Source organism: Xiphophorus maculatus, chromosome 9 (genome assembly GCF_002775205.1).
Source record: "Xiphophorus maculatus strain JP 163 A chromosome 9, X_maculatus-5.0-male, whole genome shotgun sequence".
Classification (NCBI taxonomy): Eukaryota; Metazoa; Chordata; class Actinopteri; order Cyprinodontiformes; family Poeciliidae; genus Xiphophorus; species Xiphophorus maculatus.
This window is the reverse complement of record NC_036451.1, coordinates 4,366,933-4,392,691: the sequence shown is the minus strand read 5'-3', so window position 1 is coordinate 4,392,691 and position 25,759 is coordinate 4,366,933. Positions and strand designations below refer to the sequence as shown.

General features: G+C 37.3%; 2 protein-coding genes across 2 annotated transcripts in view; one reads left to right on the top strand and one right to left on the bottom strand.

The window, feature by feature from the left end:
- Positions 1 to 18,648, top strand: part of jak1 (Janus kinase 1) — a 33,038-nt gene extending 14,390 nt beyond the window's left edge. Inside the window, exons 8-25 of the mRNA XM_014470555.2 lie at positions 1,139 to 1,321; positions 2,673 to 2,830; positions 3,167 to 3,281; positions 3,909 to 4,095; positions 6,593 to 6,705; positions 7,141 to 7,293; positions 7,459 to 7,546; positions 7,633 to 7,760; positions 8,156 to 8,294; positions 10,380 to 10,531; positions 10,647 to 10,797; positions 12,125 to 12,213; positions 12,488 to 12,680; positions 13,347 to 13,471; positions 13,593 to 13,765; positions 13,883 to 14,000; positions 14,587 to 14,697; positions 15,719 to 18,648. Of these exons, the coding sequence (XP_014326041.1) occupies positions 1,139 to 1,321; positions 2,673 to 2,830; positions 3,167 to 3,281; positions 3,909 to 4,095; positions 6,593 to 6,705; positions 7,141 to 7,293; positions 7,459 to 7,546; positions 7,633 to 7,760; positions 8,156 to 8,294; positions 10,380 to 10,531; positions 10,647 to 10,797; positions 12,125 to 12,213; positions 12,488 to 12,680; positions 13,347 to 13,471; positions 13,593 to 13,765; positions 13,883 to 14,000; positions 14,587 to 14,697; positions 15,719 to 15,835 (2,493 nt within the window). The 3' untranslated portion in view covers positions 15,836 to 18,648. The remainder of the gene's footprint in view (positions 1 to 1,138; positions 1,322 to 2,672; positions 2,831 to 3,166; positions 3,282 to 3,908; positions 4,096 to 6,592; positions 6,706 to 7,140; positions 7,294 to 7,458; positions 7,547 to 7,632; positions 7,761 to 8,155; positions 8,295 to 10,379; positions 10,532 to 10,646; positions 10,798 to 12,124; positions 12,214 to 12,487; positions 12,681 to 13,346; positions 13,472 to 13,592; positions 13,766 to 13,882; positions 14,001 to 14,586; positions 14,698 to 15,718) is intronic.
- A 2,778-nt stretch (positions 18,649 to 21,426) lies between these two features.
- raver2 (ribonucleoprotein, PTB binding 2) overlaps positions 21,427 to 25,759 on the bottom strand; it is an 85,464-nt gene continuing 81,131 nt past the window's right edge. Inside the window, exon 16 of the mRNA XM_005803912.2 lies at positions 21,427 to 25,680. Within this exon, the coding sequence (XP_005803969.1) occupies positions 25,540 to 25,680 (141 nt within the window). The 3' untranslated portion in view covers positions 21,427 to 25,539. The remainder of the gene's footprint in view (positions 25,681 to 25,759) is intronic.

Sequence of the window (25,759 nt, the reverse complement as noted above, 5' to 3'; positions counted from 1 at the left end):
TCAGTAGCTACAGAAGTTAGACATGGCCCCTTTGTTTTAGAGATAGGAATTTTTAATGCTTCAGCATGCCAAGACATTCTGAACATTACTCTGGGGTTATGTTGCTTCCTGTTCAACCATGACTATGCACTATAGCCATGTTTGACTATAGTACCAGTTTGTTTTTATTGTGGGAAAAGGAAAAGACTTCAGGATTCTGACCTCAGCCTGATCCGACACCGCTTGGATAAATTAGATTGAAGATTGCAAGTGAGGCCTTTTTCTAAATAATCAGTGTTTGTCGTCACAAATCCAAACTTTTGGCAATATAGTGTATCTGATTAATTTAAGAGTAGAGGTTTATTGATATCAGTTCGATTAGTTCTTCAAAATCAATGGTATCGAAATCGCAGTAGCAAGTGAGTGAAATAAAATAATGTACTGCATTTTGTTAGCATTAACAAAATGCAGTACATTATAATGCCTTATGCTGACATTATAAGGTTAACTTTAGCATATTTACTCTCCCCCCCCCCTTCTGATTGTATATTAAGTGAATCTTATATTTCAATGTTCTAGTTAATCTTGAGTGGACAAAATTTTACTGCTTTGGATTCTTAGCTTTGTGCTTTCAAACCTAAGAAACAGAAGGAATGTTTCTCTGCATCAACCCCAGTCGGCATAGTCTATAATAGTGTTTCCCAACCCTGGTCCTCATGGCACACTGCCCTCCATGTTTTAGTTGTTTTTCTGCTTCATAACACGGTTTTATTGAGGGGTGATTAACAACATTTTACTGCACTGCAATCATTTGAATCAGGTGTGTTAAAACTGGGAATCATCTAAAACATGCAGGGCAGGGTGCCTAGAGGATCAAGGATTGGGAAAAACTGATTCGTAATATAGATTTTTAAGCCATCTGCATGTTAATAGACTTCAATTTAGAAAATGGCATATTTAAACTCATAAAATACAATGGGTTAGATCAGAACACTTCTATTAAACAAAAAGCTAAGGATTTAGTTGATACTTTCCCTTAATTGGACAAACAGGCCAGCTGTAACCATTATATTGGTGTCATTGACCAAAGTTGTTGATTTGCTGAATGTTATTACCGAATATAAAGCTATTTTTAAGCCATGTTGAATTTATGAAACAGGTGCCAGTGATGCCCAAAGACAAAAGCAAGTCGAAGAAGAGTAAGCAGGATGAAAAACAGAAGAACAACAGGAATAAGGAGACGGGTGATGGCTGGGTGCTGTTCTGTGATTTCCATATGATCACACACACAGTCATCAAAGAGACAACAGTCACAATCATGAGACAAGACAACAAGAAGATGGTGAGACAGACGCACAAACACATCTGTGAAGTATTGTTTACTACCCGTAAACAGGGTTTTATGTACTTGTGTCTAATGTCCAACAAGTTCCCTAAAGTTAATTTAATTCAGTTATTAAATTCTTGAAAATTAAAACTTATATAGATTCATCATTACAGATATATTTAAACTTTTTGTTTATGTTTGTAGCTCACAGCTAATACAAAACCCCAAAACCAGTTTCCAAGAAATTAGAATAAGTCTTTTTCCAAAGGAGGGAGAGGACTGAACTGTTGCTTCCCCTTTTCCCAATCTTAAGTTAATGGAGATCCAGTTTGAAAATTTCACAGCCAGTGATTGTTTGAGGAGCCTTTTCATCTGGTCGTGTTGTTCCACTGAGATTTATCACACTGTATGTATCTGTATCGTTTCCCTGGCCGTAGCGGTACAAACAGTTGGTGTCCTGGGTGGGTGGGATCAGCGGCATTACAATCGACCTGCCAGTGTATATTAGATCCAGGTTGAGTAGCTGACTCCTCACGATCCATTGGGGAGTTTTCACCACTCAGGCCAAATTCTTTTTTTCCTCGACTATGCAGTTGTCGTACCACATAGTCATGCTGAGGCAGGAGATGCTCTCAATCATGGTTCTGTAGAAATTCTTTAGCAACTGAACAGGGAGTCCAGTGGTTTTCAATTTGCTGAGGAAGACGAGACTTTGTTGGGCTTTCCTCTTCAGAAAAGAGGTGTTCAGGGACCAGGTCAGGTCACTGAAAATTAAAATTAAGATTTCATTACCTGTAAGCAGTAATTGGTAAATTATTAGAAATAAATTTTGTAAATGTATGTATAGAAATTGTATTAAATTGGGGTTGTAATCCACTCCTTATCTGTGTTTACCCTGCAAATGTGCACAAAACTTTTTTGATATTCTGCTAATGTTGAAAAAACAACAGATTTGCGAAATACACAAATTTTGTTGTGCTGAAAAACCACCTCACTCTACCTCAAGAACTTTTCATTGAAATAGGTTTTTCTATCCAGCAAATTTATTTTTATAATTCCAATTTGAGCAATTTTTATGTTGAATGGAAATGCAGCAAAAAACTACAGTCTCCTCCCACCACATCCATAAAAGCCCCATGCTTGACTAATGTGAAAGATGAGTCCAAGCAATTATTGGTTAAGGATAGTTTAAAGCTTGCATCCTGTGACTCACTGTAAGTGATGACTAACAGTGATGTCAGAATTTCTCCTAAAATGACTCTGGTCTGAATAACATTTAACCTCCATGAAAACAACATCTAAGGAGTGCATGATGGATATTGTCTTTACTTCCGATAAAATACCAATTCATTCTTTTCCCCTCCAGGAACTCCAACTGCTGTCAAGGGCTGAAGCCCTGTCCTTTGTGGCCCTTGTTGATGGGTATTTCAGGTTAATTGTGGATGCCCACCATTACCTGTGCAAGGAGGTGGCACCTTCCCTGGTGGTGCAGAACACAGAAACTGGTTGCCATGGACCCATCTGGTTTGTATTATGTTTGTTAATTAGCGCATACTAACTACACCTTTATGGAATACGATGTATGTACATCTTTTTACTTAATGCTTGTGTTTTCCTGTACAGGGAGAGATAAAGCACTGTAACATTAAGTCACTCTAAGTGAAAAAAATACCCACAATGTAGCAGATAAAATTTTGATTCCTTTTTTTTTTTTTTTGCAAAGACTTACTTTGGTCAGTTTTTACTGTAATAATAAACTGCACTTGAAAGAAATGTTTTTACTTTACTCGCTTAATTCTACAAAACCACTTTAGACTGCTTTCAGTGAATACGATTAAGTCTGTTTTTCTCTTCCTCCAGTACTGAATATGCTGTCCAAAAGCTGCGACAGGAGGGTAATGAGGAAGGAACCTACATACTGCGCTGGAGCTGTACTGAGTACAACTTCATCATCATCACTGTGGTCTGTCATGAGGTAGTGTAAACCCACCATGACATTTAGAAGTATTTCTCTGACTCTGTCCTTGATTTATTTATTTTTTTTATGGTGGGTGAAAAGTTTTTAGAATAATATGCAGGGTTGTCACAATACTACATTTTTAAACTTGATACAGATACTAAGAAAAATATTCCATACCATTTTCAATGCAGAGCAACATTTTTTGAAGGCACAGGGTTTCTTCTACCTACAGCTGGGGATTCACTGTGTGAATTTTCCACTAATGCAGAAGTTTTTGGGATTGGGTGGAGTTTGGCTCAGTCGTGTCGCAAAGTGTAGCTTATGAGAACCTCTTGAGCTCCCAATCAGCATTGTACAGTAGCACAAAAATTCATGGAAAACTTAATTAAAAGGAATTGCCTTTTAATACCTTTACAAAAATAAAAACAGGAGGTTTATTTTTTAATTAGATATACTTTCTCATCTAATTGTTTTCACATTTTTTCTTTCCTTTTGCATTTTATGCATTTTGGGCTCATCTTTCTCAGTTTTTCCTCATAAGGGTTAAATTATTAATACATTTTCATCTAGTTTATTTTTCTCTGTGTTTCAATCTGTGTAGTTTTGTTTGATCCTAATTTACTTTGTCCCATTTCTATCCAGAGTGACCACTTCAATATCCAGTATAAGAACTTCCAGATTGAGGTGGACTCTGATGGCTACCGCCTGTATGGAACGGACACATCGCGGCCCAGCTTGAAGGAGCTGCTGGATCACCTGGAGCGCCAGTGTCTCCACACCGACAACTTGCAGTTCCAGCTCAGGCGCTGCTGCCCTCCACAGCCAAGAGGTAAACAAAAAAAAAGATAAATTCACTTTAATGGCCGAGCAAAGATAGACGGTACAAAATACAAAGTTACTGATCTCATAACAAACCATGAAATGTAAAGCAAAGTTAAAGCAATTTCAATTATAGCTTAACCTCCTCATCAAGTGCATCAATTGTCTTAATTTCAGAACTTTAGTGATGTCATTAAAGTTCAAATGAAGCACTTCTGAAGTTTAGAGTCAACCCCGATGATATATTTTTAATCCGATGGATTAAATTACATTTGTGGAGCATTGACTGAAACAGAAAAGTCCGTTTGGCTGCGTAGTCAGAACCAGGAGACTTCTTTTGTAATTTCATAGTGGTTTACATCTGGATTTACCACGTTTGACTAGAGTGGGACAATAAATCAATAACAATATATTTTGCACTGGACACGTAATCAGTATCAATAAATGATCCATCTAATAGAATATTCAATATATAGAATATTCACTGAACTCCGATCCAAAACCGCACAGCATTCTGGATTATGTAGGGTTTTCTCAACCTCTCACAGTGAGCACAGCAAGGTGGGTGGCATCAACTAACTCACTCACTCTTTGGTTACCTAACAAACAACCTGTTGAGTAGCATGCACAGAAGCAGTTTCAGGTTTCACTGGCATGCCTAAAAGCTGCTTAAAAGCAGAACAATGGCTCGTGAGGAAACCAGATAAAATACAAAATTTTATGCCACCAATTTGGCATTATTTCAAGTATTTAAAAAAAAAGACAAGTCAACTCTATATGGACTGATATCATAGCTTATATTGTGATACAAGCTATCCAACCTTATGTCAGACTTTTTCTGGTGCAGAATTCTAACGCATTTATCACATCAGTGACATAAGTCAGATGAAGTGCAACATAACCGTTTAGGCTGCAGACGCTTTGTAAACAATCAGGTAAGTGTTTGAATTAGTGCCATATATAGAAGATAAAAGTGGCACTAATCATATTCTTTTTCTAGGTGAAATGACCGAAATTTTGTCTTTGTCTCACCTCTCCGTAATACTTTTACCCAGAAAGCATTTAATTTGTCCACACAAAGTATTTCTGTAAGGGGAGCCTTTGCCACTGGCATCTGCAAGGAAAGTAACATGCATTAAAAAAAAGTTATAATTAGCAATATTTATTATTGAATATAGGTACATTTTAGTCTTTTAAACCATTGTCTTTAGATATTTTTTGCAACCTATTTAACACTTCCTTCCCCAAAAAGAGGCAGAATAGCTGCAGCAGAGTAACATTCATCTTTGCTCTGTGGTTACATGTACAGCATACTGCACAACTCGAACATGTCAACCTCGCATATGTGTAGCGCTATGATTTCTATCGACGTAAGCCAGAATGTGGACCTGCTCTTAAGGCGTAGGTGTGCTTGAGTTGGGGTAAGGGAAACGGTGTTGGCAGTGTCTGTGAAATGGTGTCAGGGAGGAAGAGAGTTGTAAAATGTGGGTTTCCGTAACCAAACTAGCACTCTTTTGTTCACACAAGGAAAGAAAGAGAGCCATGTCTGTATAAGTGTGCCGAGGTGTTTGTTCGGGTAGGTGTGGCATTGATTATTATCACAATGCTCGTCATTGTGCTGATACATTAGCTACAGTGGAAGATAAAGGGTGGTCTGGGTTCATTTATAATGTTACACAATGGGCTCACTTGAATCATAGTCCACTGATACAGTATGCCCACATCCTGAGAGTATTCTCTGCTTTTACTTGTGTTGAAGTATTGTAAACATAAATTGAAAAAAATTAACTATTCTCTTGTCTAAAACACATATGTGTGTTTTAAGTAATTCCAGTTCTCAATAGAAGATTATTGAGTGAGCGCAGCAGAGTGTGTGTCTTATTATTTGGTGGTGGATCTGGGTGCGTGTTGTTTTTTGAGTTTGCATGAAACCCAGATTGCATGTCACAGACTTCTTTAACAAGTTGCTAAAGGAGTGCAGACGCCCCCTCTATCTCCCCACACACACACACCCCTTACTTGAACCACAGTTTGTTGGTTTTGTCACAACATTAGCAACCCACATTGCACACACACCGTCATATAGAACATAAACAAATACTCATTTTCACTGTCTGCTCACGTGTAGAAGTATACAGAAACTACATCAGGTTTGATAGCTGAACATTAATATCTGTTCTTGTCATAGTTTGTTTTGCCACATGTAAACAGAACTGCTGATTTTATTCACAGCTTCATGTATTAGCTGCTGAGTCTTTATTTTATACCTAGATGTTTTGAAAGATGCAGATAGTGTTGGCAGGTTTTATTCTTACTGCCTGAATGCAGCGCAGACATTTCAAACCAGTCCACAGTTTTGACAATACCTCCACCATGGTAACAAGACAGGAAGAAGTGAAGGATTAACCAACACAGATCTCCAGGCTTTCATTCAAATCGAAAACTTTGTCCAACAATGAGATCAACAGTTGTTTTCTAACAGAAATTGTTGTTTTTTTTTGTTACAGAAATTTCTAACCTTCTTGTGGTTACCAAGGAGAGAGCTTCCATCTGTCAGCCAACAAAGCATGAGAGGGAGCTCTGCATCTTCCACCGCATTCCCAAGGAGGACATTGAGCAGGTACACTTTCTGTTTGTCTTCTATTATTGCAGAGTGATGCTAATACATTAGCATGTTGCTTTCTGTGTTCATCATCTACAGTGCCTTACAAATATAGATATCTTATTTGTAAAAACATTTAGCAAACCATTTATTCTTTTTCTTCTGCTTCATAATTATGAAATATTTGTGTTGTTAAACCATGTAAAATTCCAGTTAATATGTTGAAGTTTTTGCATCCAGTTGTAAATATACTTAAATATAACACAGTAGCACCAAAAATACAGATTTTAATTAATAACTCATAACTTTATAATACAACTTAAAATTCTCACTTTTGAATTAATAACACAAAACATTATCTTGCATGCTAGGATAGAAAAAAATAGCAAGATACTTTGGATGCAGTTTCTTTCTGACCTCTGAACTGTCTGTATTCCATGTTGTGTTAACCAGGAGGAGCACCTTGGCGTTGGTACAAAAACCAACATATACCTGGGCACTCTGAGGGTCAAGAATGAGGAAGATGAAGATGCAGGTTACACATCTTTCCAGGAGGTTAAGGTCGTCCTGAAGGTGCTTGGTTCTGGACACAGGGACATTTCTCTGGTGAGACACACTTTCATACCTATTAGCTTGTTGGAACACATTTTAAAACGGGATAATGTTTGTTGTTCTTATGATTAAAAGCTGTGAGATGTTTCAAATTATTATTACTTAAAGTTTACAGCTTGCTGCATTGTTGTTGAAACATGTTTGTCTCTCTGATGACAGGCCTTCTTTGAAACAGCCAACATGATGCGCCAAGTGTCTCACAAACACATCGTGCTGCTCTATGGCGTGTGTGTCCGTCATCAGGAGAGTAAGTGCTGTTTAACTGCTTGATTGAGTTTAAGATTTTTATGATGAAGAGGTTTAACCTCATGACGTGTCTCTTTCTGTCAAAAGATATCATGGTGGAAGAATATGCCCAGCTAGGACCGCTAGATGTGTTTATCAGGAGACAACAGAGTCCACTGAGCACCAGGTGGAAATTCCAGGTGGCCAAACAGCTGGCCTCTGCTCTTAGCTACCTGGTAAGCAGGAAACTTTTTTTTTTTCCCTTTATTGGTATTTAAATTTATGCTATGGTGCTGCGTTTACCCCACATGTGATTTCAGTGTGCAGAATAACAATAATGGAAAAAGAAAAGAAACAAGTCACTTTCTGCTGAGTGGGGTGATCTTGAAGCTAAACAAGGACAACTTATGTAACGATTTGATATATTGTTTCGCAGTCTAAGCTAAAAATTTTAATTAAAGATGTCAGAAAAAGATCCCAGATCTTAACAAATCTGTGGCTTTTATTTTGAATTTAAGAGAAACTGGCTTTTTTTTAGAGCAGACACTTCGAGTTTTAGCAACGACATCTTGGCGACATTTTGTTTCTGCTCTGCCTAATAAATGTTTTTTTGTCATTGTGTGTATTTTAGGAAGACAAAAAGCTGGTCCATGGCTTTGTTTGTGCCAAGAACATTCTGCTTGCCAGAGATGGACTGGATGAAGAGGAGGGAGAGCCCTTCATCAAGCTCAGCGACCCAGGAATACCAATAACGGTGCTCTCCAGGGAGGGTGAGCACGAAGCACAGGCGACCTCTTTTTCACTTTTGTTACAATGCAAATCACAAAGTTGCAAAATAGCTGCCATGAAACTGTTTGCATCAACTTCCTCTTTGTCAGCTGTAAATGAAAGCAGAACTGAAAAAAGCAAAAAGGCTGTAATGAAGTTAGCATGAACTAGGGTGAAATTCATTATTGAATACTAACTGAGAAGTCTAAGATACTGAGATACTGAAACTAAATTCTAATTCTTTATTAACACAGGCTGGTTTTAATCTTTCCACGCAACACAAGAAAACAAAGCACAGTCAAAGGTTTTTGTGAATATAAAGATTCACATTTGTCTCTTAATCATTCCATATCATTGAGCAGATTTCTACCAGAGACTGTAACTTGTTTTGTTGTAATCTGTGCAAAGCCAAACTAAGATGGATGCGTCTCAAATTGCACAATTCCCCTCATGTAGCAGCTTCATGTTTCTGTTCGTCTATCAGAGCTGGAAGTCGTTTGATGGCGGCTGCTGCAGCTACTCAGATGGATCTGACTAAACCACAGGACAAACTGGAAACGTCTCATTGTAGACGCACCCGTGGGAATACCCCTCCCCCAGCGCTGTTCTCAGAAATCTTTGCCATTTCTTCCATTCCTCTCTCTATCGCTTTGCTGATCAGCTGGTCTTCCCGTTCCACATCGATGTCCTTGTCCATAGATTTAATTGAAATCGATGTATAATGTGCTCAGAGACTCTTTGGGAGCACTCTTCCCTACTTCCCACTAATCTGATTGCTTTCTTCTGGCTTTTAAGATGTTTTCTTTTCTTTCACTGGTTTTCCATCTTTCTCTCTCTTTTCCCATCCTCTCATTTAAGTTATGAATTTGTGGAGCTAAAAAGACGGCCGTGGATGTCAGATTAGTGGAGCGTTTTTCCAGTAACGCTGAAATTTATCAGCCAAACGATGCCAATTCAACAGTTTAAGCTAGCTTCCCACACAGCATTTCCTCCTCGCATTAAGAGAAAGTATTGCTTCAAGTACGTCAGACCATGACAGGAGCCCACATGAGCACTGAACGTTTGTTTGTGTTAAGAGCTGTCCTGTTAATTCACCTTTTGTTACAAAACCAATTTTAATAATACACATTCCTTATTTTTACACTGAATCAGTTTTAAGGAAGTTGTAAATTGCATATTACTGTCTAGATATGCTTTACAGTGGCTGTGAAAACACTTGTTGGGTTGCCTGAACTGAATGATATACTGATGTACAGAAGTAATTTTATAAACACTAGAAGAGATTTTGTAGTTTCTTTTTTTAAGGCTTTTTCAGCTCTAGTGGACTTTATTTCACAGTAAACTGACAGGAAAGTTGGTTGTAAGAGAGGGGGAAGAAATGTGACAAAGGTCATCAGGCCCAGACCTGAACCCATGACGGCCATGTCAAGGACTGAGGCCTCCGCATTTGTGTCACGTCCTCTATACCCCGCGCCCTTTTTAAAAAATTTTTTTATGTGATTAGCTCTACGCTGCATGTCAAAGCAGGTTGTTGTTAGTTTTTGTTAGTAGAGTTGTCCTGGTATTATTTCTTCAGATGCTAAGCAGAGGAGCCCTTATACTCTAATCTATCTTATTACAATCCATCCTAGGTATATGTGGATCAACATTAATAACAGTATCATCTGAAATTGATTTATTGATTCAACTCAGTTTCAAAAGGCAAATTCTTAATTATATACATTTGTTCCACACAAAGTGATACTGCTAATACAGACCCAGAATTCACTTTCTGATGGCAAACTGCAAAGTATGTCCAGTATGCAGTTAGTACTTGGTCAGAGCTGCTGCTACATGAAAAACTGCATTAGTGCAGTTTTTCTTGAACATGACTGCTCTTTTTGACAAGGCATTTTATGGCTAGTCACTGTTCTGTCTGGTCAGCAGTCTTCATAGCATTATTTCTGTCCATTTCTTCATATTGCTCTTATGTAATACTTATTTCTTTCTATAGTTTAATGTGAATGCCAGTAAAGCAAGCAGAAACAAACATTGTGATGAACCTAAAAGCATTGCTCCAACAGGATTTTGGCTTTGTGTGTGTGTAGAATGTGTGCATCGCATCCCATGGATTGCTCCTGAATGTGTGAAGAACCCATCAGAATTGAGCGTGGCGGCTGATAAGTGGGGGTTCGGTACCACCCTGTGGGAGATCTGTTATGATGGAGAGGTACCTCTCAAAGAGAAGAAGTTGACGGAGGTAAATGAACACAAAAACGGCTCACAATCAGAATCCTACTTAATTTTTCCTGTGTTCTTACAGAGAAACTGATCAGTTTTCCCCTTTCTTTCCTTACATAATTTGTGGTGAGCAGAAGGAGAGGTTTTATGAAGCTGAATTCCAGTTGGCCATCCCAGACTACAAGGAGCTTGCTGAACTCATGACCCGCTGCATGAACTATGACCCCAAGAAGAGACCCTTCTTCAGGGCTATTGTCAGAGACTTGGATGTACTAGAAGAAAAAAGTATGTCTGATAGGAAGTTTGGTTTCACTTAAACTATATTTCTTGTGTTTGCATATGAACTCAAACCCTTTTGTTTTTGCATTTTAACATCAGGTCAGGTTTTATTATCTGTTATGTAAGATTAGAAAAGGTTTAATAAAACTAAGCTGTGGAGACCAAACCAACATTCAGGCTGTATTTTTAACCTATGAAATCCGACCTGGATGTTATGCGCGGTTTGTCTCTCACGTAGCAGCAGTAGCCTCAGATATAGAGAGAGTTGTTTACTCGCTCAGATGTTCATGAGGAAGTTCACTGGGTACATTATCTGCCCCTCCTTGGGCCCCACAGAAACACACTTCAGTCCATTCTTCCACCTAGTGGCCGCTTTTGCATGCTGCGGTCTGTCTTAGTAACCAAACAACATAAAACAATTATTTCTCCATTTAAACATATTAAAATCCCTGCAGAATCATTTTATTCTAACATAAATATAGATTTTTTTTTCTTTTAGACATTCAGCATAACAACTTGTTTATATAATTTGCTTTAAGTATCATAGTAGCCAATTACAGGGAAACTAGTGCAAGCAAACAGTTACATAACCACAAAAAATTCTAGTGAAAAACATGACAGTCGACCACAATAGACTTCCTATTACGCAACTATGCATATGTGGAACGAACTCATTTCATACAGATGGATATGTGTTGCTGTTGCTTAGCAGCAAGAAGGTCTTGGATTCAAATCCCAGTCTGGGTCCTTTTGGTTTGCTCTCCTGTGTGTGTGTTTGTGTGTGTGTTCTTTCCGGGTACTCTGGTTTCCTCCCGCAGTCCAAAAATATGATTGATAAAAAGCTTCTTTGTAATTAGTCCTCAGGTGTGTAGAAATGGGCTTCCTCAGGACACAATAAGGAATTGTGATTTATTTATATTTTCTTGATCGCTACCTTCCACACAGTAACTGGGTTTATTTATTTTGTTCAAATGTACTGATATATATTGATGCTCTAATGGAACCACCAGTGGAGAAAATGGTAAAAGTAAGAATCCCCACAATATTAACTTGTTCAACCATCAGAATTTAATGTTGATAAATCCGATCTAAATTATACAAGAAATTATTTATTAATAGCTTTAAAAAAAAATGTCAGTAATTAAATTCACTAAGAGGTATCATTGACTAACTACACACAGATTGATGTTTTCAAGTCTTTATTTCTGTTAATTGTGACTTTTTGCTTTCAGCTAATGGAAACACTTACTGAAGAAATAAGGGCTTAACGAAAAGCGTGTTTAATGCCTGCTTAAAGTTAAATTTTAATCAAAGATATTTTTCCTTTCCTCAGGTCCATTCATCAAACCATGTCCAATACAGCCGGTGGACCCGACTGTATTTGAAACCAGATTCCTGAGGAAGATCAGAGAACTTGGAGAGGTAAACAAAAGCTTTATGTTTAATCAATTGTTGTCTTGATATTCTTGACAATTATGCAACGATTTACAAAGACTAACAGAACAGCTAATTATTTGTTGTATCTTATTTTCTGCTTACTAAAGTCAGAAAGCAGTGTATAATTTAATTTTTTACCTTAAAAAAGGCTTAGAAAATATCAGAGGATTTATTTCTTAATGTTACTCATATTGAGTTGAAAGTTGTTCTCGTGCCTTTTTCTTAAAAAATAAAAATTGTTCATGCTCTCCACTCACAGGGTCACTTCGGTAAGGTGGAGTTGTGTCGCTACGACCCTCGGGGAGACCGAACGGGTGAAATGGTGGCGGTGAAGTCCCTGAAGCCCGAGAACGGCGAGGAGCAGAGCAACAACCTCCTGAAAGAGATTGAGATCCTAAAGGCACTTTATCATGAAAACATCGTCAAATACAAAGGCATCAGCCAGGAAGAAGGTGCTGCACAATACAAATACAGACATGACACAAAACTGTACAAAAAATATTTACACGTTTCTGCTAACATAAAAAAGTCTTAATCCAGCAGTTTTGTCTTCATCTGGTTCAAATTCTGTAAAACGAAAAACAAAAAACCCCTCTCCTATTAAGTATTTTTTTCTATTTGGTTATTAATTGGTTAATCAATCAAATAATGAACAGATCAACCCTACTGTGTTAAGTCAAGCAGAAAGGACTGAGCTTTTCTGTCCTTTGATACAAGTGATCAAACTTTCACTAAAGGAGTTTAGCATTTCAGGCAATAAAATGTTTTTCTTATTTAAAAAATATTAAATTGTTCATTTACATCTTTGATTGTATTTTTAATGTATAAAAATACAAGGCTCAAGTAGTTGAATGGAAAAAATCCGAAGAACATGCCAGCTTTTTATCCAATTAAATCTTCAGAATAAACAATAGAATAATTGATTACCAAAATAATCAGAAGTCGCACACCTACAGAGCATAATGTTGAAGTAAAGGGACAGTCATTTCACCTGGATTTGTTTAGGTGTCTCACAATAAGAAGTGACAACCACATTTCAGATGGGTTTTTTTTCTCTCATCTTTGATTAATTTTCCTACCACTGCACAATTATGTACTACTTTGTGTTTAATTTTTAGGTGGAAAGACCATCAAGCTGATAATGGAGTATCTTCCGCTGGGCAGTTTGAAGGAATATCTTCCCAGATACAAGAGCCAGACCAGCCTTGGCACCCTGCTAAGCTACTGTATCCAGATATGTCGGGTAACATAATCTTTATTCCTGGGACACTTTGTCATGTGAAATTATTCAGTCTCAAGTGGCTAAAGACTTTATTGTTTATGTTTTATATGTGTGTGTGTTTTTTTGTTTGTTTGTTTCTTAGGGCATGGATTATTTGGGATCTCGGAACTACATCCACCGCGACCTGGCAGCCCGGAACGTGCTGGTGGAAAAAGAAGGCATGGTGAAGATCGGAGATTTTGGCCTCACAAAAAGCCTCAAGGAAAACAACGGTTATTACACGGTCAAAGACGAAAACGACAGCCCCGTCTTCTGGTTAGTTGAGAACAAAGATGACTAGCGAACATGTTGTTTTGTTTGTTTTTGTTGGGTTTTTTTAATGACTTTACATATGAATAACAAACCTTTTTTAACCCATTTTCTGTGTTTCAGGTATGCTCCTGAGTGTCTGACTCAGTGCAAGTTTTACCTTGCTTCAGATGTGTGGTCCTTCGGAGTGACCATGTATGAAATCATCACCTACTGCGATTCCTCCAAAAGCCCAATGACGGTCAGTGTTCCCCGTTTCTGCTCAGATGATTCTACATTACAACACATGTACATTCATACTCAGTCAACTGTATTTGTCTGTGCGTTGCCCACATGGTTATTTGCCTGCGCCAGATGGCACAATTCTTCGGCCAATAAAAGCAGATGAAATGTTTTACTAGAAGTGATCGAAGCAGCAGTTTGTGCCAACGGTGCAAGTCTAGTTTAATATGGAGATCCATCACCGACATCAAGCTTTTAACTGTGGCTGATGTTGAGAACCAAACTGAGGAACAGAGGAAACTTTATGGACAGTTATTTAATAAAATAACTTTTCATAATTTCCCCTTTTTTACAACCTGGCGATGAAATATTTGGACCATTTTTCTTATATTCAGATTGTTTCATCCAATTAGTCTCATTCTAAAATCTTAAAAAGTACAAACAGCTGGGCACAGCAGCAAATTTTGTCTTTATGGTACAGAACAAACATTTAAAAAGGCACAAATAATGAGAAAATGTAATAACTTACTAAACTTTTTATATTGAAGAGTAATTGAAAACATGACCAATAACTCTGCGATTTGCTCTCGTCCTTAACTTCACAGTGCTTCCTAGATATGATCGGGAGAGCTCAAGGCCAGATGACCATCGTCCGCTTGGTGAATGTTCTGCAGGATGGAAGAAGATTGGCTTGTCCTGAATCTTGCCCTCGCCGTGTAAGTAACTTTGTTTATGATTTTTCTTAACTTTTGTTAAAAATGTTTCCTTCACATTAGTGTGCGCAGACAGAACTCCAATCTGTCTGAGCCGGTTTCAGAACAAACATTTGCTTCCCCGTGTAAAGAGCCTGGCTAAAAGCTTTCAAAGGCTGAATTGTGGTCTAGAGGTTTAGGGAAGTTCAAGTTAACAACATAAACAGGGGTGTCCAAACTTTTTGTCACGTGGGCTAAAATTTTTAAGTAAGCACTCAAAGGCCGGGGAAAAAAATAATAAACTAAGCTGCAATACATTGAGTACAGCAGTCAGTTTTTTGTTGGAAGGGTTTTAAAAGGGTTTTGTGGGTTTGCCTCATTAAAAGAAAGGGGTCAACTGTAAATAATAACGTTTTATAGCCTACATTTTCTATTGTAAGATTTTAAGACTGAAGATTCTCTCTACATTATTTGGCTCTTACCGACTTCTGCATACTTCAGCCGGAAAAAAAAACAAAAAAACTTTTGCTATATCTTTTGGTAATTTCAGCTTTCACAATTTTGTAAATATTTAAACTTTTTTGCACGTTTCAGTTCTAATGAAATTCTTTAGATTTCCACAAAAATCAGCAACATCTTTGTGCTCTTTGACAGCTCACTACTTCTGCCTACTTCAACTTCATTCAACTTTCAAACAAGTCACAAGATGTTCAGCTACCTTCATATGATTCAGCTTTTTGATATATTAAGGTTTTTCTAACAAACAAAATAAAGTTGTATTCAGATTTTTCAGTTTCACAATGTAATCAAATGACAGAATAATTCATCTGATGCTTTTTAAAATTTGACTACTTGTTCACAAATACTCAATGTATTGTTCGTACATATTACACTCTACAGTAATAATTTATGCACCAAAACATAGCCACATGTCTAAGTGGGTGGCAGACTTGTATCCTGCATTGCAGTTGTGGGCTTGACTTTGGACACCGCCCTGCATTAAGACAAACTGTGAAAGTATTTCAAATCCTTTTTTATTTTCCAGGTGTATGAGCTGATGCGGAAGTGCTGGGAGCACACTCCAGAGCGGAGAATCACCTTCAAGCGTCTGATTGAGGAGCTGTCCATCCTGCAGCAGCACCACCAGCAGAACAGCCTGTAAACCTCCACAAGGTTCTATTGTGAAAGCGACATGGGACCAGGAGCAAGCTGCCAAATCGGACCATTAGCTGCACGTTCAGCTTCACATCGCAGAGGGAATCCTCTGTCACAATCGCCCATAAACTTTCACCGTCATTGGGGGATAAAAAACAAAAAAATATATATAGCCTAACCATACTTTTAGATCCTTTGCATTTGGAACTTATAATCCTGATATTTCCTGTTGTGACGAACATTTATGAAGAAATGAATCTTATATTCTACATAAAGTAGTTGATGTTTCTGGACCTGCTAGGATACTGCAGTGCTCTGAAGACGTGGCATCATGAAAGGAGGAACGGTTTGTGCTGGGTTATGGACTCCTTCTTTGAGAGAAAAATAGCACGATCCGAGTTGAGCATCATGGACTTTTATCGGTTTACATAGATTTGATGTGCAAATGCAGCTTCTAAGAGGTGGGATTAAATTAGAGTCAGTAATCAAATAGCTGTATGACTTTCAGTCTAACACAGAAAGATCAGTAGCACAATTTTAATTGGGGTAAACTAGTCTGAAGCCTTAGAAAATGTCCAACTTGATTGGAAAAACCATCATCCTGCTTTGCATCAACTGTTTAACCTGCATTTGCACATAAACTGTGTTTTTGTTTGTATCTTTTTTTATTGTGCAATTGCTCAGTGAGCCCAATATGCTGTAATGTTAGACATGGTTAAGGAAAAGTGTCTCTAAGACGGACACTGGGGGGCAGCAGCGCTTAACTTTCCATCTGTTTTGCAGCCTTACACGAGCAAGTGGAGGCACGTCAGAACCCATATACTGTAAATGTTCTGCTGCACAAGAGTAACAGCTGCAAAGTTCACTGGGAGACGAGATTAGATGGGCAATGAGTTGCTCCAACCAAGTGACTTTGTTTTAAAATAATCCCACATTTTATGGTTGAACATGTTTATGCATTTAACTATTTAAAAAAATTTTTTTTTATGTAGTTTCACAATACTCCACAAGTATAAAAAGTGTATTTATCCACATTAGTGGAATTGCTTGGAGCTGAAGGGACTTTTTCTGCTCTAAATGCCACCCATGGGTCCGTCGTCAAGCAGAGACGACATGGTCAAGTTCACACGATGCGCTTTAATCCACATTTTATTTAGGAATGTAAAAGGCAAATCCTTCTGCTCTAAGAAAAAACATATGTATAATTTTTCAAGAAAAAAAGACATAAACTCTTAATGAAAAAATAAAAGGTCTCAGTTTTCTTTAAGTTTAAAGCGACATGTTCAAATGAAAATGGTTCTATATTGTACAGCAGTGTGATGTCATGCCAAATCTGCTCTAGAAATATCTTAACAGTAAAACAACATTAATGTCAGTGTAATATAAAATTCCCCAAACTCTAGTTTGTTAGAAAACAAACTTGAAAAGCAAAAATGTTAGCGTGGACCAGTAAATAGCCAATTGAAAATTATTTACAACCATTAAATTGGTCAAAAAAACACCCAACTGTATAAATATTGCAAACGTGATCAAGAAACTTCCATGTTCATTCACTGTTGCAAAGTGCAGCTTCTACTGATCAATCTGTAATGTGCAGATTCTCACACAAGTACACTGTGAAACCCAACAACAAGAAGAGGAAGTCTGAATTTTAACCTAAACTCACAGAGCATTTCCACCTGCTTATACAGACAGAATGTCATCTACCTGCAGTTTTAGCAGTGGCAGCAGAGGAAGTGAATGAAGCCGTTCAGTCCATGTTGATCACACTTTCATATATTGAATTAAAACAACCATGTTGTTCCGCTGGGCACTTCCATTTTCGCAGAACTGTTTACAGCACAGGGAATTTCCGGTAAGCTTCATAGTGTCGAATTGGTGCATTATATACGCCACGGCTAATTGTTAGCGATTGGGTATAATTTTTGGGCGCGCTGCTGCCTCACAATCTATGCACATGGCATCACAGGTTTGAGGGCCAGCCTGTTGAGCTTTGCCAAATGTCTTCCCTTGTCTTATAACCCGCTGTTCTGTCAAATAAAGCCCCCAGAGCCAAGAAAATCTTTTGAAAGAAACAAATGAAATGTTCACAGTCCATGCCCTCAGGAAGCAATTGTTTCTCAATAGCTGTTTGAAACGAAGATTTTCTGCTTAATTTAACTACTCCAAAAATCTATTTGTTGTGTCAGACCACCATCGCCTTATTTCAGAGAAAATCACCCACTAACACGCTATTAGCTTCAGCTAATGTGTATGTTGATCAGAATTACACTGACAAAACTCAAAATAGGAAGAAAACTCTAGAGAAAGGAAAGCTGTCTATCAGTTTAGCATCTCTAATAATTTCTCTGTTGATACTGAGAATAATTATCTCTGCAGGTAACAAGCGCACAGTTTGGTTCATATCCCCCAAGCATCAAGCAGACATGTGACAGCTCTACAGGTGCCTGCAAAGCGCAGTAGTCTAGCAGACACAACACACACTTCAGTGAGCGAGCAGACAGTGGAGGAATAATCCCTGCAGGCTGAGCGGCTGAAGTTGTTTTCCCCCAATTTTCTTTCAGTCTGTCTCCCCCATTTCCCCATTGCCTGCCAGGAACTCATTTTTAGAGAGACACAGACAAATGTCCGGTGTCAGTGGATGGAACGTCGGTTCATTATCTGCAATTCAATGGATCACAGCAGCCGGAACTGAGAAGTTTTAATCAACTCAAGAGGCGGCAGACAAAAACCTACCGAGAATAAATAAACGAAGGAGCGACGGAGTGTTAATTTATAATTACTCACATCTCCAGCCGATTTCTTCTTACAGGAAGACGATTAGTCATGTACTGACAGATACTGGCTGGAAATGCTCTTTGCTTCAGTCATTCACACACGAGACGTGAAACTGGAAGTCTGAAATGAGTCCAAGCCCATTGTCTGTCTAGTTTGGTGAAGAATCTTTCGGTGGAAATAAAATAAAACCAACAATACTATGTCACAAATGCCTCTGCGGACACCAAAAGCAAACAGCGGGTCCAGATGTTTAAATCATGAAGCATCCCTTTTGTGTAAAATAATAAAATGGATGGACACCATTTTATAAATACAACAGATCAGCATGACCCTCCACCCACATGACACACATAATTATAACGTTTTTAAGCAAATACACAGAACACTGTGGCAGCCTAAAATACAGCACATCAGTTCTAACTTTACTTATTGCATTTTTTTCAATCAAATATTAGTAGTTACTTGAAAGTCTACGGAGGTACAAGTAGAAAATGCAAAAACCATTAAGCATGGTGGTGGATGCATCATTAGGAGGGGCTAATTTGCTGCTGCACATGAAAATGTCATTTAAAATTGTATTGAGACAAAGACTGGACAAAGTCAAACCACAGAGACATCAAACTGATGAGACGATGATACAAACACACACAAGTCAACAGTTCTGAAATGATGGATAATTTCTCCTCATAACTGTCAATGTAATTATAGAAAATATAAAAAAGCTGTTGCTCCTAAAGAAAGATATTAACGATGCATTAAAATTCTATAAATGTGTTCAAAGAATATATGGGTTCAGCTCAAATTTTAAATGTGAAAATAACATTAATGTGGAATTACATATTTTCTGGCTGAAGACAAAATTATCAATCCTGTAAATTACAGTCGACCCAAATATAATTACATGCATTTACATTAAAGAAACATCAGTACTAAGTTATGGGATCCAGCAGATTGGGTAAACTTGTTTCCTGTCTGGGGTTTGCAAAAAGTCAAGTTTTTAATTTCCATTTCTTAAAGTAAAAAATAGGAAATCTTATATAGAAAAGTGTCTAATATTTTTAATAGATGAAACATTATTTGAAGAAGTTACTGAAGACAAAACAAAATGAAACCATAAATGTTCAGAAATGTTACCAAATATGCATGCAACATGAGAAAAATATGGAATAATACTCCAAGACACAAGCAATCAGAGCTGGAAAGCCAAAGAGAATATAAGCAGCCCCAAGAAAAAACAAAAACTGTCTAATCATCTGGCAGTTGCAGGAAATCTGAACAATACTGTGCTGCTCCAACACATCCGCATGACTCTAAAATCATTTCAGCAACCCTCATTGGTGAACAAGATCCTGAGATACTTGAACTCCTCCAATTGGGGCAGGACATCCTCCCTGAAGGCACTCTACTCTTTTACAGCTCATTTATTTATGCATTTATTTATATAGCTATGAATTTTTATTTTATTTATTGAGATGATAAAAGAACCTTGAACAACAATGATCAACAGGTTTTGAATGTCATTCAACACACTCTCTCTCTCTTTCTCTCTCGGTTTTCTTATCAAGGGTGTCAGACACACACAGAGACACACGCAGACAAATAACACACATGCACAATAAAGTATAGGCAGTAATGTTAGCTAGTTGGTTAGATAATTAGTGTTGGCAAATTTTGAAGAAGGCTAATATGTTGATTCGTGACAATAACACCGTCACAGTGCTCATGATTGACACACACAGACATTTGGAAGGCAAACAATTAAAATAATAATTATTTGTAAAAGTTTTTGCTGTGTAAAATATTATTATCATATTATATCATATTATTATCAGGGGTAATGCTTCGGACTCAGTGTATGTTTTTTTTTTGTGTATGGTTCACAAAAAAATGTTTTCCTGACAGTCATAGTTGGTAAGAAACAAAGATTCCTCATTAAATTCCATAGGAAATGAATGCGGGTCCTTTTTGACTCGCTCATGGAAGAATGGGGTAGTAATATAAAACATGATATTTCTTAAAATGTATAAAGGGTAAATTAAAAATTTTAATTGCATGATATCAGTAACATATTTTTTGAGGAATACCTGGAATATGAAGTGATGAAAACTTTTCATTACAAAGATATTGCAAAAAGATGACCTCATCGGGTCAAAAAGGACCCACTTACGCATCAGAGTGTTAATAGGAGACAAAGTGATGAATCAAAAAAGAAAAATGAAACTACAAAACCCAAACTACGAACATAAACTGAGTTATTTGGATCCACAACACTAATAATTTGTATTACTATGACAAAAACAAGAAGAATTAGACAAAGAAAATTAAGCATAAACTAAAATATTTAACCAATAAAAGGAATCTGCCAAATTATAAGTTGATAGTATTTAGATTAAGCCTTAAGCCTGAATTTATTTACAATATACGTGCAAGAAATAGTTTTTGCTGACAAGGAGATTCTAAATTAATTAGAGATTGTCTAAGTGAATACAGTACAGTCCAGCAGATACAGTTAGGGGTTTAATATAAAAATTAGCAAAATTAGACAATCATATAAACTGTGGCCACCAGATGACAGCAAAGTGCTTCCAATACGACAATTAAGTGTTTTGAATATAGATTACCACCCGTTGTTGACATGCTCTGTGGTCGTTTGAGGCGAATTCAGCAAAATAATCTGAGGGTTTAAACATACACACTGTAGTTAGGTCTTATCTCCAATAAATGCTAAAGATGGAGGCTCTCAGAACAAGAATGAAAATCAAAAAGAAAAAAGTGAAACATGCGGACACGCAAGTGCACAAATACAGGGACAGAAGCTGATCAGACACCAAAATATGTATATATATATTTCCAGTTATTGCATGAAACTTGTATGCACATTTAAAAACCCAGGTTTTTTTGGCAGTAAATTCCGTATAACTGACCAGCTAATTTGATGCTTACAAGGTTCTAAACAGGAAGTATAAATTCTTTCATGCTGTTGCAGTGGCTTGCAAAAGTATTTCTACTCCTACCATCCACAAACTTCAATGTACTGATGTCACCTTTCAATAGGATAAAAGCCATAAACATTCAGCCAGAGATAGAGTGGCATATTAGTCTGTAAAAATGGCCTAGTCAAAGTCCAGACCTAGATCTTATATATAAAAAATGGACACGAACTGAATAAACACAAATTTCAATCAATATGCAAAGCTGGTAGAGAGACCAGCAGTAACCACAGTGAAAAATGGTTTCACAATGTAACGACTCAAACGGACTAAATGAAAATGCACACCACACTTTCCAGTTTTTTTTATTTTTGAAAGCCATTTATCCTAATGAAATCCATTGAAGTTAGTAATTTTATGGTTAAAAAACAAACAAACTGGAAAACATTCCAATGGTAGGAAAACTTTTGCAAGGCGCTTTGTCTGCTTACATTACTGCACCGTATCACATGCTAAGAGTTTATGTTAAAAGAACAGCACAGTTTATTTTGTAACCCGTAGATTCTCCATTTCAGATATTACAATTACCAGCTGTTATTTGCCATGCAGTTACAGTAAACCATTTATTCATTTAAAATTTTGCCACAACTTACGCTGAACTGAGAATCAATATTAAAAAAAAAAGAAATGTGGTGCTCTAATCTTCTTTATAAAAGGAGTTCTACAGCAGTTATTTTCAATGTGGGTTTTATTATTTTTTGATGACCTGCAGGGGAATGATGTGTGACCTGGTTCACTTTTGGTAGGTCATTATTTTTATTTACTGGACCAAAATGACCCTCATTACAAGTTGAACACCTTATAAGAATACCTGAATCTCAGCTTTCTGATCTCCCGTTATTTCTGTGTGGATGTAAACGTCACGTCGATCCGACCTGCAGTGACAAACACATCTGGGTTTGCTTTTGCTTGTGCCATTGTTGTTGGTTTTCACAGTGTGTGTTACTGCCATGGCAATACAAGTGATATTGTTCTCAGAGATACAAAATTCTGAAATGTATACGCAAAATGCAAAGACATAAAAAATAGAGATAGAAAAAATGAGAAAGCTGTAACAATGTGTATAAACCAGTGCCAGTTTAGAATGGCTGAAGACTTCAAATAAAAACCTTATACATTCATCCTTTGACAGTAGTTGGAGCCTTGGTTATTGCCTTTTTTTTTTTTTAAAGTCAGTGCACTTAAAGTTTAATGTTCAAACTGTGATTAAAAACAATCTTGCTCTCATTATACAAGCTTTCTGTGTACTGGCTTTACAATATTACCAAAAACTAACTCAAATCATTTTTGCAAGGAATACATTTTTTTTAAAAAAAAGCATTATACCCAGATTAAACCAGCTATTTACATACACTGTCCAACAAAAGCAATGCGTTTCCTGTTTCAGATCGCATACACCAAAATTGCTGCACTTTCAAATACTTTGGGAAAGTCCAGACTGTAAAACGGCTTTGAAAGCCTCTGATTATAAAGCAGCACCTCAAACACGCTGCATCCATCAAAGTAAAAAAACAAATAAATAAAATCTGCCAACGTATCAGAAAAAGCTCTACTCGCCTGGATCATCCTTGGTTACAGTTTCCGGACGAATGAAGGTGCCGCATTAATCTGTTCAAACAATTACACACAACTATAAACACCCAGAACACGCCCAGCCGTCACACTGTTCAGGAAGGAGACGGCTTACAGTGCTTTGGTCTCACTGCAGACCAAAAGCAGAAGAGTCTGTGGCGATGCCGGCTCCAGCTGGTAAACGTGTCATTATACACAATGAGACGTGTTTTCTACCAACATGGACTGAAAGGCCATCCAGCAAGGAGGAAGTCATTATTTCAGAAGCGACATATAAAGCAAGATTAACATTGCTGATTTAGTCCAAATAAATGTCAGAGAAAGAAGTTTATGTATTTTTTTTTTGTACAGTGTATGTAAATATCTGGTTTTAACTGTGCAAAAAAAAAAAAAAAAAAAAAAAAAGAGTCTAGATTTCATTCATCCTACAACTTTAAATACAGAAAAACTCTTGCAAACTATCTTAATCACATGAAAAAAAATAATCTGGTTGACTCTACTGCTACTAAACTGGTCAAATAAATTAAGAGGAAAGTTTTGCACATTGTTGTTTAACATACAGTTCTGACCACAAGCTTACATTCCATCATTGTTAGTAAAACAGTGAGACGTTCCTTCTGGCTGGTCAAAACTTGCGGCAAGCTGGATGTGCGATCCTGATCCTGCTGATTTAAACACAATGTTTTAATTTTATCAACATGTTTCTTCTGACCAGAAGTTTGTTTAATGTTTGGAGCGACCCAGTCCAGATTTCAAACTGATGGCAAGTTTGTAAAGGTTATGGTGGCTATTAGGGTGATGGCAAGGAGTTTCCTGCAAAATATAAATACTAGTGGAAATGTTCAATTCAGGAACAAACATTTTTATCAAATGAAAATAATAACTGAATTTACATCACCCAGGAATTTGATTAAAAAAAACAAACAGTTCAAGTAAATCATTAAAACCCACAAATAAACATGATTTTCATGCTGATGAGTGTACCAGAACTGTATGTTCATTGTGCAAATCCAATTAAACTGCTAAATGTCAGAGCTAATTCAATCGCTCAATGGAACTGCTGAATTATTTTTCTACAAATAAAACAAATATATTTTAAGGCGGGGATGGGGAGCCTCCTGGAGCCATTTTATTACTTTCAACCATTAATATTTTAACAGTTCCCGTGCAAAATCCTCATTGATGTTTTTTCTTAGCTGTGCAGTGATTCTGCATTGAATCATTTCTACAGTCTCAAAGCTTTATGAAAGAGGCGGCTGAATATAAAATTAAAGCTCCTGTTACAGATTCAACAAAAGTTTCAGTAAAACAAAAAAAGAGAGAAAATGATTTACAACAAAAACAGCAGAGGAGGAAAACTGCACCCGAATATTTGGCTTAAACAGTACAAAACAAAACAAATAACTACGTTAAAGTCTCATCAGGACTTATTGTTAATACAATACTTAAACTGCCTCGGAATATTATATTACAAATATATAAGAGTATATTGTAGATCGACAAAGCAAATCTGACGCTGAATATTTTTTTCTGTTGTACACCACACTCAAAAATGAGCATCAAAACGCCCTTTATTTTATGTGTTATTGTCTGTTACGCATGGCTTTATATATTCTATACTACACTGCGATATTTACACAGCAGTTAATTTAGTTATTCCCTCAATCTACATCTGAAAAGTCCAACTATTGAGGGACTCCATTTAATTCACCAAAATTAAGGGATTTGATCGATTTAGACCCTTTTTTTTCCTGATGTTCTCCCAAAACTTGGGATAGAAATGGCTGACGCTTCCTACAGATAACAGCAAAGCAACACACAAAACACACACATACACACACACCCACAGGTAGGTTTAGAGAGAGTCCTGGGTAATAAAAGGCAGTGAAGCTAGAAGAAATGGATGTCAGCCTGACTGACGAATCAAATTTGAGTTTCTTTAAAAAAAAAAGACGTGGAAAACTGGGGGGCAGTTTCAGCATCCAGACAGGTCAGCTGCCTGCAAATACAAAAGCAGCTTCTACACACACATATAATATACTTTAGCTTAGATTATGTTTGAAAAAAAAAAAGATGTACAGGATAATATTAGTTAGGAACAGTGACAGAGAAACTGACATTTAAGATAAATAGTTAAGGCTTGAACAAGACAAAAGCAATACTGTGAAAGAGTGTACTAAAGTTTCAAAATCAAAGAGCACTATGGCTTGTTTTCACTCCGGCCATCTGCAACCCTGACTCAACACAACCTGACACCTACTGCAGGGACGCACAATGGCAGCCACAGAAAAGGCCACTAGAGGGAGCCGTGACATCCAGCTGGTTGTGTCTCCCTCCTGAAGCTGTGGGCTTTAAGGTCATTTGGTTCACTCTACAGCCTCTTCCTCTTGAAGTAGTCGGCATACTGCCCCCCCAGGCCCTGGGAGTGCTGCCCGATGTACGCGCCCTCCGATGGCGGCGCCTCCTGCACCGCTAGCTGAGGGTAGTCCCTCTTAATGCCACGGGTCTGGTTCTGAGGAGACAGAAAACGACAGGCGGGGGAAGGACGTGAAAACGTTTAATCCATGGATGGATCAGAATATTTTGTTTCA